This window comes from Durio zibethinus, chromosome 16 (assembly GCF_047325235.1).
Source record: "Durio zibethinus cultivar Kanyao isolate XHJ-2024 chromosome 16, ASM4732523v1, whole genome shotgun sequence".
In the NCBI taxonomy this organism is placed as follows: Eukaryota; Viridiplantae; Streptophyta; class Magnoliopsida; order Malvales; family Malvaceae; genus Durio; species Durio zibethinus.
The window spans coordinates 2,586,021-2,596,621 of record NC_143177.1 but is presented as its reverse complement, the minus strand read 5'-3'; the positions used below and the strand labels follow the sequence as shown (position 1 = coordinate 2,596,621).

General features: G+C 34.4%; 1 protein-coding gene across 1 annotated transcript; it reads right to left on the bottom strand.

Moving 5' to 3' along the window:
• Nucleotides 1-527: 527 nt before the first annotated feature.
• On the bottom strand, nt 528-1,969 carry LOC149514200 (uncharacterized). The gene is made up of 2 exons (XM_089745707.1): nt 1,790-1,969; nt 528-884 (listed from the first exon to the last, which is right to left on the bottom strand). The coding sequence occupies exons 1-2, from the start codon at nt 1,967-1,969 to the stop codon at nt 528-530; spliced, it is 537 nt and encodes a 178-aa protein (XP_089601833.1).
• Between the last annotated feature and the right edge of the window lie 8,632 nt (nt 1,970-10,601).

Below are 10,601 nucleotides of genomic sequence, written 5' to 3'. Positions count from 1 at the left end.
CTTGCCCCCATATATGTGACTAATGAGAACTTGCCCCCTAAAAGTCATCTCTTTTAATTCTGGTGACAATTCATCCATTTGGTGTCATTTTTTCGTTCTTTGAAAGACTTTCTCCGAGCTTCACTTTTATTCAAACTGTCCTTTTAGGTTTTCAGCTCAAATGACCCATTTTAATTCAAATCGCCTTTTTCGGGTTTTCAATCTGAATCACTTCCTTTCTTTTTTCTTTGTTTTTATTTTTTTTATATTTTTGTATTATTTTTTTTGTTATTTTTTATGCAAAATATTTCTTGACAGTGTCTGAATTTATAGGATTTGATAATTCATCTTCATCCATTTCTACAAGGATCAGAGCTCCATTAGAAAAAGCCTTTTTTACCACATATGGACCTTCCTAATTGGGCATCCATTTTCCTCTATTGTCATGTTGATATGGCAAAATCTTTTTCAAAACCAATTTGCCATCGCAAAAGTATTGGGGTCGTATTTTTTTGTCATGTGCTCGCATGATTTTTTTTTTTTTACATTTATCTATAACTGAGTGCTGAGAGCCTTTTCTCTTCAATAAAATTCAGTTGCTTGAAACAATCCTGAGCCCATTCTGCCTCATCCCATTTTGTCTCCATTAACAGCCTCAAAGAAAAAATTTCCACTTCAATCGGCAATACAGCTTCCATCTCATACACTAGTGAAAATGGGGTGGCCCCTGTGGAGGTTCGGATTGATGTTCTATAGGCAAGCAAAGCAAAAGGTAACTTTTCATACCAATCCTTATATGTGTCAATCATTTTTCTCAATATTCTCTTGATATTTTTATTCACAGCTTCCACTGCACCATTCATTTTTGGGCGATATGGTGCTGACTGATGATGCTTGATTTTAAACTGTGAACATAATTCTTTCATCATTTTATTGTTTAAATTACTAGCATTATCTGAGATGATCCTTTTCAAGAGCCCATACCAACATATTATCTCTCTTTTTATAAATCTACACACCACTGATCTCGTAATACTAGCATACAAAGCTACTTCTACCTATTTTGTAAAGTAATCGATCATCACAAAGATAAATTGATGCTCATTTGAAGCTTTTGGGGTTATGGATCCGATCACATCCATTCCCCACATGGAGAAAGGCTATGGTGGTGCCAAGACGTGTAGCGAAACTGGAAGGGAATGAATTTTATCTACATAAATTTGATATTTGTGGCATTTCTTAGCATAACTGATGCAATCATTTTCCATTATAGACCAGTAATAACCAGCTCTCATAATCTGTTTGGCCATCCTTTGCCCGTTAGCATGTGTTTCAAAAAATTTTTTGTGTACTTCTTCAAGTATCCTTCTTACTTCCATAGCATCGATGCATCTTAACAAAATCTGATCTCGACTCTTTTTATACAGGATGTCTCCATCAAGCACAAAACTTACTGCTAATCTTTGAATGATCCTTTTATCATTTTCTGAAGCCTACTCTGGGTAGTTTTGACAGTTGATATATTGTACAATGTCATAGTACAATGGTTATCGGTCTACCTCTTCTTCCATGTTTGAATAGTGGGTTGGTGAAATTTTCATTTATACTATAATGGGCTGAATTCTCGTACTATTATTTAACTTGAACATTGCTGTCAAAGTAGCTAAGGCATCAGCAATCTGGTTTTCTTCTCGGGGAACATGCTGAATTGGATCTCTTTAAAATACTTCATCAAGCCAGTTATGTGCTTTTAATATAACACTAATTTCAAGTCCCTGGTCTTTCATTCACCTTTTAGTTGATAAATCACCAAGGCTGAATTCTCATATACTTCTAGTGTTTCAATTTTCTTTTTAATGGCCATCTGTAACCCCATGACACATGCTTCATATTCAGTAACATTATTTTTGCAAATGAAATCTAACATTGCGGTACAAGGATAGTAATTCTCTTCTGGGGATATTAGCATTACCCCAATGCCATGCCCCATTATATTGGATGCCCCGTCAAAAAACATTTTTCATACTTCTCTTACAGGCTCTTTATTTTCATCCTGCAAGATTGCCATCAAATCTTCATCTGAAAACTCAAACTTCATAGGTTCATAATCTTTTATAGTTTGATTGACAAGAAAATCAGTAATTGCACTCTCTTTTATGAATTTTTGTGTCACATACATAATATCATATTCTGAGAGCATGACCTGCCATCTCGTTAGCCTGCCTGATAAAGATAGTTTTTCATAAATGTACTTGAGGGGATCCAATTTTGATATTAGCCATGTCATATGGTAGAGCATATATTGCTTGAGTTTACGAGTAGTCCAAGCCAAGGTACAACATATTTTTTCTATTTGAGGGTACTGGGCCTCATACTCCGTAAACTTTTTAATCAAATAGTATATAGCATGTTTTTTCTTGCCAATTTCATCTCTTTGCCCTAATACACATCCCATTAATTTTTCTTGAACTGTTAGATATAAAATCAATGGTCTTCTTACAACTGGTGGTACTAACACTGGTGGGCTTATCAAATACTCTTTAATCTTTTAAAATGCATTTTGGCATTCTTTATCCCATTCACCAGGATTATTTTTATGAAGCAACCCGAAGATTGGATCGTATTTCAAGGTAAGTTGATATATGAAGCAAGAAATATAATTCAATTGCTTTAAAAAGCCTTTCACTTCCCTTTGTGTGTGTGGTACTGACAACTCTCGAATGGCTCAAATTTTATCAGGGTCTACTTCTATACCTCTTTCACTGACTATAAACCATAATAATTTTTTAGATTTAACAATAAAAGTGCATTTGGTTGGATTCAACTTAAGCTGGTATCTTCATAATCTTTCAAAAAGCTTTCTGAGATTAACAACATGATCTTCACCTTATTGAGATTTAGCTATCATATCATCAACATATACTTCTATCTCCTTGTGCATTATGTCATGAAAGAGAATGACCATCATCCTTTGATATGTGGCACCAGCATTCTTTAGCCTAAAGGGTATAACTTTATAACAAAACGTGCCCCACATTGTCACAAATGTAGTTTTCTCCATATCTTCATGAGCTATTTTGATCTGATTATAGCTAGAGAACCGTCCATGAATGAAAAAGTGGAGTGCTTAGCAGTGTTATCCACAAGGGTATCAATATGTGGCAATGAAAAATTATCCTTTGGGCTAGCCCTATTTAAATCTCGATAATTTATACACATTCTAACTTTTTCATCTTTCTTGAGAACTGAGACTATATTGGTTACCCATTCAAGGTACTTGGCTACTTCTAAGAAACCAGCTTCAAATTACTTTTTTACTTTTTTTTTTATCTTTAGTAACATTTCTGGCTTCATGCGTCTCAACTTCTGTTGTACTGATCGACATTTTGGTTTTAAAGACAACTTATGCTCAACCACCTTCGCGTTAAGTCTGGGCATATCCTGGTAGGACCATGCAAATACATCCACGTACTCTTACAACAGACTCACCAGCTTTTGCTTCTCGATCGATGATAATGAAGTACCGATCCTAACTTCTTTCTTATTCTCACCATCTTCCAAATTTAACAGGTCAGTTAATTCCTGGTGGGGTTTTATAATTTTCTCCTCTTGTTCCATCCATTTCAATAGATCATGAAGTAAATCATAGTCTTCTAAATCAACATTGTTATCAAGCTCGATAATGTGAATCGAATTTTCAAAATCAAAACTGGTGTTATTGCCTTGGTTATCAATAATGTTCAATATTACAAAACCTAAAAATGGGTATAATCACAAAGAAATATATATTGATTTTGGCAAGGGAAAAGAGAATGGTAATGAAAGAAAAGAAAAATGAAAAATAGAGAACATGGTATAAGTGAAATGCATTGCATTCATCATTTTATTAAGATAATAAAAATAAGCCTACACACTTAACCCCCGCATGCTTTTGGGCAGAAGCAATTGGAATTTTTGAGTTAAAAGGTTCAAGGACAACAAAAATGGTACATAATTCTTCGAGTCTCTTAAAAAAAGAGATCTCTTCATCTTGCATGACTCTTTCATCTACTTCCACTTGAAATCGCGAGAAAGCTTCTTCCAATCCCATTACCAGTTCCCTTTGTTCAACTTCTGTCGACCCAGGATAGACATGTCTAGCTGAATAAAAGGTTTCATACAAATCTATCAATCAAATTTTACCCTTTGAGGCATGCCATTCTCTTTTCTTTCTTGTCCAGCATTACATTCTTTTTATCAACAACTGTAGGCTTATAGCCTAACCCCTATCTTTTTTTATTTTCAATTGATTATGATGCTTTTACGATTCCTTGTAGAGCTTTTCTTAAGCCCTGTCTGACTTGCAAACCCTTGCCAGCAGTTTGCTTGATCACTATATTTGTAGCTTTTGACAATTAAAAGATCAGTATCCTTGACCTTTCTTTGACATAAGTAACATTTGCTATTTCAAAAGCTCTAAATGAACATTCAATCACTTCTTCTAATGCCTTAACATAGGGAGTAGTTAAGGTCTTTATTACCAATAAATCTTCCTCACCATCCACACAGACTTGTTTTCCTTCCATGATGAATTTTACCTTTTGATGTAAGGATGAAGGTATAGCTCTGGTCGTGTGAATCTAAAGTCTTCCCAATAGATAACTATATACAGAAGTTATGTCTATTACTTGAAATATAACATTGAAGGTACAAAGACTGACCTGTAATGAGATCTCTATATCACCAATTACCTCTCTTCGTGCCCTGTCAAACGTTCTTACAATTATACGACTATTTCACATGTGAGAAAGATCCACTGAAAGCTTTGACAATGTCATCAGAGGTATAACATTAATAGACGATCCATTGTCAATCAGCACTTTGGTCATAATGTGAGACTTGCACTTGACAGTAACATATAAAGCCTTAACAGTACCACATCTTTTCGAAGGTATTTTCTCATCATTAAAGGTGATGAAATTCAGGGCTATAATATTTCCAACCATGTGATCTACTTTCTTAACAGAAATGTTATGCTCGACATAAACTTAGTTGAGCACTTTCAGCAAAGAATTCTTATGCGGGTCAAAATTTAATAGTAGTGATAGTAAAGAAATACGAGCTGATAATTTATTTAGCTGGTCAACCATACTGTACTCATTGTGTTTAATGATCTTTAAAAACTCACAAGCTTCTTTTTTTATACCGATTTGTTAACTTGCACTTTCAAGCTTACCACCAATTAAAAATCTTGGCTTTCCTTTATGTCTTCTTCTTCTATCTTATCTTTTCCTTTCCTAGTCCTTTCTGACATTTCAGAAGTGTAAATTCGATCACTTCGGGTCATTCCTTCTATTCCTATTATGTTGATAGTATTTTTTGTACTTGGATTATTTGAGGTCATATCAGACCCTTACATTACCACATCATAATCGTATCTCTATAGGACTACTTTGTTGATCTAATAAGGGAATGGACTAGGGATATAAATGATCATCAGTGTCTTGGAAGAGGAGATGGTTTTCTCAGTTAGAGCTTTCGATTTCTCATCATAGTAGGTAGTAAAAGGTTTGAGGATAAAAGACTTGCTAGGACGCTCGTCACCTATTGTATTCACACTATTTCCACCACATTTATCATAGAATTCAATGATGGTCTCATCCATTAACTCTGTAATGTTCACTTAAAGACCTCACAACTTTGGATCGAATGTCTAATTATTTTCTCATGGTATTTACAAAAATGGTCAGGGTCTTCATGACTTCTGTTATTATCCAAAAATAATGGTTGAATCATGCCCGTCTCATACAAACAGTCGTACACCCATTCAAAAGGGGTCTTCACTTCATTCGTGTATCTTTTGATCTTTACATAGTTTTTTTTACCCACCATATTGATTTTCCCTTTGGTGTGATCTGATAAAAAGTTTCCACTGACACTTGGCTTGAATTTGGTATCCAAAAATAAAAGCCCATCATTTATCAAACCTTGCACCTTTTGTTTAAATGCCGTACAATTTTTAATATAGTGTCCTGTAACTCTATAATGGTAATCATACTTGACGTTAGGGTCATACCAACTTGAGTAAGGTAGTTTTAATGATTTTGCATAAAAAAGAGCGATAAGGTGGCCTCTCACTAACTGAGGGTATAAATCGATGTAAGACATGGAAATTAGGTCAAAATGATGTCTTTCTCGATTATTATTATTCTATGAGTTTCTTTGATAGCTATTTGGGTAGGTTGGTTGGGTAAATAGTCGAGTTAGGGGTGCAGAGGTGTAGTTGGATGGTTGAAGATTAAAGCTTGGTCTGGGTAGTGGTTGTTGGGGTGTCCGATAATGATATGGTTATTGAAAATTTTGGTTTGTGGCAAGGTAGTAAGGGGGTATGGATTATATAGGATAAAAAGATGGTGCAAGAGATTTTTCTTGAGTGACAGCATGTGTCTCCTGCTCTTTCTTCTTTAAAGTTACTATCTTCTTTTTGGACCCTTCAATTTTGTCACTTTTGATAGCATTCTCTATCATCTCTCATGAAATTACCATGTCAGAGAAGTTTTTCATGGCATTCCCTACCAACCTGTCCTAGTACGAGGCTTTAAATGTGTTGATAAATAGTACAATTATCTTTTTTTCAGTCAGTGGTGGTTGGACCTAGGCCACTGCATCTCTCCACCAATATGCATATTTCTTGAAGGTTTTCGTTAATTTTTTCTCCATATTTTGTAATGACAACCTATTAGGAGCTGTAACCAAGACATGTTTATACTGAGCAAAAACATTTTGGTCGAGTCTTTCCATGAATGGATCTTGTTTTGATCTAACTGTACGTATTTTATTGCTAAACCAGTCAAACTATCTTGAAAACAGTGTATTAATAGTTTATCATTATAAGTATGACCCATCATCTTTCTATAGAACATGGTAATATGAGCGAAAAGATACTTTGTTCTATCATATTTCTCAAATTTTGGGGTCTTGAATTTTAGTGGGATAACCAAGTCAGGCACTAGGCTTAGCTCATTGGCATCAACAACCCTATAAATGTCATTACCTTCAACCACTTTGAGCCTCTCCTTAAGTTGGTCATGCTTGTTTCAAATTTTTGAATTTATAATAGGTTTCGATATTTCGTGAGATTTCTTTTGTTCAACAGGGTCATCAAGATTTGGCACCATGATGGGATTAACTGGGATAGGTCTCAAGTTAGTATTCAAATGGGTCAATTGTTGACTTGTAGAATGATTAACATAAGGGTATGGCTATGCACTTGATGGTTGTATGTGTATACCTTGAGGAACTTGAACCTCAGCCTGAAGTGGAGTGAATCCCAGAGGGTATAATGGCTCTTCCATATTAACCTCATCCCCTGTCCTTGATACACCAGTGACTCATTTTCCTTTCATTGAACTAGACAATAGTTATCTTAATTCAGCCATTTATGCTTCTATACTTTGTTGTATTTCCATCACTTTTTCTCATATCTCCTCTTGTGCCCTTTCGACCCTTTCAAATCGAGCTATATTCTCTTCTTCCATAGCTCAAGTCTGAGAACAAGTATTATATCTATACGAAATTGACTGATTTTGGTTCTTCGGCTTTACTATCCTTGAACCTTAGTTTATTAACTATGAATTAGATCACATGATATAATATCATTGATATTGTTGTTAGTATTTACATTTATTAAAATGCATGTATAAATAAATGAAATGCAAATTAAGGTACTATCTTAGATCGATCGAAACAAAAAGAAACTTTAATTAACCATGGGAGTCTTTATACATCATTCGATCATTCTTGCATTAAAACTATAAAAACATTTGATTTGAGCATATTGCTCCTTAGCTTTATACAAAAAGTTAAATAATCCCTAACTGTGGCCTTGGTTTGGTACAATCTCTCATTCTAGTGCTTTCACCTTTTCAACCATGTTGCTTGCTTTACAAACAGCCTTATAGATTTGAGCAATCAAATGTTCGATGTATTGCTGCCTCCCTAAACTTTTTACTTTTCACATCTCTCGAGCGTCTACCTTCATATTACAAGTGCAAGCCTAATAATCCTCTCTCTCTTGCCATTCAGCCAAAATCTTATCTATGTGACTTTGATTGCTTGTCAGTTGAAGCTCCAAACTCATTAATTCATGCTCTAGAGCTTTTTTCTCACTTTGCAAATTAGAGTTCTTATTCTATTCCTTCATTAGTTCAGCTTTTAGCTTCTCACTTTCTCTTTGGTACCTTGCTGCCTTTTCAGAAACTCCTGAAAGTTTTTATTTCCATTCATGTTGTTCTTTGGTGACTGTAAAGATCATTTCTTTGTTCTCTCGAGCTCTATTTTTCCAATACTCCACTATATCTCATAATTTTTCTACATCCTTCTTGGATCCCTTCAAAGGTCTATTGTCCAACCTTAATTTTTTATTTTTTTGATGCAAATTTTACACATCCTCTTTCAATATTTTTCACTCTTTAGTCAACTTCTATACTACATTATCTTTCATCATCAAATCATATTTTAGTTGGTTAATCTGATCCATCATAGCCATCTTTTCTTTCTCTAATCTTTTCTTTTCAATCTCAAACTCTCGTTGGAAGATCTCAAAAGTCGATAATACCAGCACTGAAATAGAAACTGGTAACTTTTTTACAACATCGACTGGTAGAGGCTTAATTTCGTTAACCCTTTTCATCCTCTACACAAGGTAACCTTCTGTAACATTATCTACGAATCTAGCTGGGCTCATTTGGTTGACCTACTTTCATGCTTTGATGATTTCACAAACTCTTTTCACATAACCAGGTGTTCCATAATCAAACTCAAGTGAACTAAGCCTATAAGTCATAGGGATGAACTGTCATGAGTCATATTGTCTTTGAACCATAATAGGTGCATAACTTACTGCTTTCCATATTTCTAACAAAGGTACCCATGACTCATCTCCACAACTATACAAGATGGCCATCAGAAGCATCGATGGTGCCTTTCATGTTACATTCTCGCTAGTGAGCTTCAGAAAGAATGCCAACCACTGATCTTTTGTCTAATCTTTCCTTCATTTTTTAGCAATAAACTTTTTGATAGGGACGAAATGAACGGAGAATGGCTGAAATGATGTTTTTTTTTCTTAAAAAAAAGCTTCTGAGCTAAACAAAAAGCAATTGCGCACACCCTATAAATTGTCTTTCACCTTTTTTTTGACAAAAATTAAGTGATCTAACAGTCTCTGCCAAAATAGTTGGTGAAGGGTTTATACCTTTATCTAATTACTCAAAGAAATCAACCACTGATGCTTTTATATACCCTAACACCTTAGGGAATATCATCAATCCATACACAGCCAAAGTAAACACATCCAACCCCTGATCAGTATCAATATACTTCTTTATGTACTCAAGCAAAAAAGCTGATGGGATGATCTCAACCCCATTCTTTTCCTTCTTATGCTTGTCTATCTCTTCAACCCCTACTTGCATGATCTTAGCTAACTTTTTTCTATATCCAATAGTCTTATGCTCTTTCCAATAGATCTTATCTTGATTGGTAGACTTTATCTAGAGTAAAGAAGAATATTCTTCAATCATAGGGGCCAAGTCTTCTTAGTTGAATACCAATCATCGATAAGATGGATCCCAAAATTGTATTGTGACTCTCATTAGCTGTTCATCAATCTTTACTGACATAAGCAGTGTCATGTCTTCGTATTTCTTGAAAAAAAATTCATTTCTCTCTGTTTTCCACTGTTTCCAAATAGCTTTTAATTCTGATATATCATTCTAATTGAGATCCATATGCACTAATTGTGGCAGCATCGATATGTGACCATCTATTAAGCAATCTCCTTCTTTCCCCTGAGTACTTTCTGATTGGCTCTTGACCTCTAGGTAGCTCTTACACATAGATGATATCTTTTAGGTTTTCTAAAAGTTTTTGTTGCTGAAGATTGATCCAAAACAATACCCTCTAAGAAATATGGTACCTATATGATGCATGCAACAAAATTGAAAACAACAAAAAAATTAAACAAATTAATAATGTAAATAGAACAAATAAATAAAAAATGAGTAAATGAATGAGCAAGTATAATATACATCATAACAGAATATACATAGTGCCTTAGTTTAGGTAATTTTTTCATAAAAGGGACAGCATGACTTTTTCTTAAGGTTGGACCTTACGGCTTACTATATGTCGAGTTAAGATTTACGTGTCTAAAGGTTCCCAGACTATTCCTCACATCATTGTCCGTTATAGACTAGTAAGGCTCCCCGATCCTCACCCATTACAGGCTACTAATGGAATGGGTTCAATCTGAGTGAAAGTGTTTCGCTAGCAAATGCGGAGGTTATCACCTCATGAGAGCGTAGCTACTTCACTTCTTCTTAAAAGAGATAGAGCCCAGGTCTAGAGCTCATGGATGAATATGCAAAATGTGTGCAAAATAATGTATTAATCGAAATACCATAAACATGCAAATAAAATCACGACTAACATACAATTTATCTTATTTGTTAACATATATATTTTTGAAAAATCAAAATAAAAGTGATTAAATGAAATGTCAAATAAAACCAGTTAAATCCAATAATTTTTAATAGCGCATAATTAAAAGTTTTGGCTTGACTTTCGAATTAAAGTCTCTA

Bases quoted from the DNA above. Each gene is read 5' to 3' on its own strand.
- LOC149514200 (XM_089745707.1), bottom strand. From the start codon at position 1,969: ATGGGGCATGGCATTGGGGTAATGCTAATATCCCCAGAAGAGAATTAC. The intron at 885-1,789 runs GTGATTTATCAA...TTATGTTCACAG, and splicing joins TATATGAGAATTCAGCCTTG to TTTAAAATCAAGCATCATCA.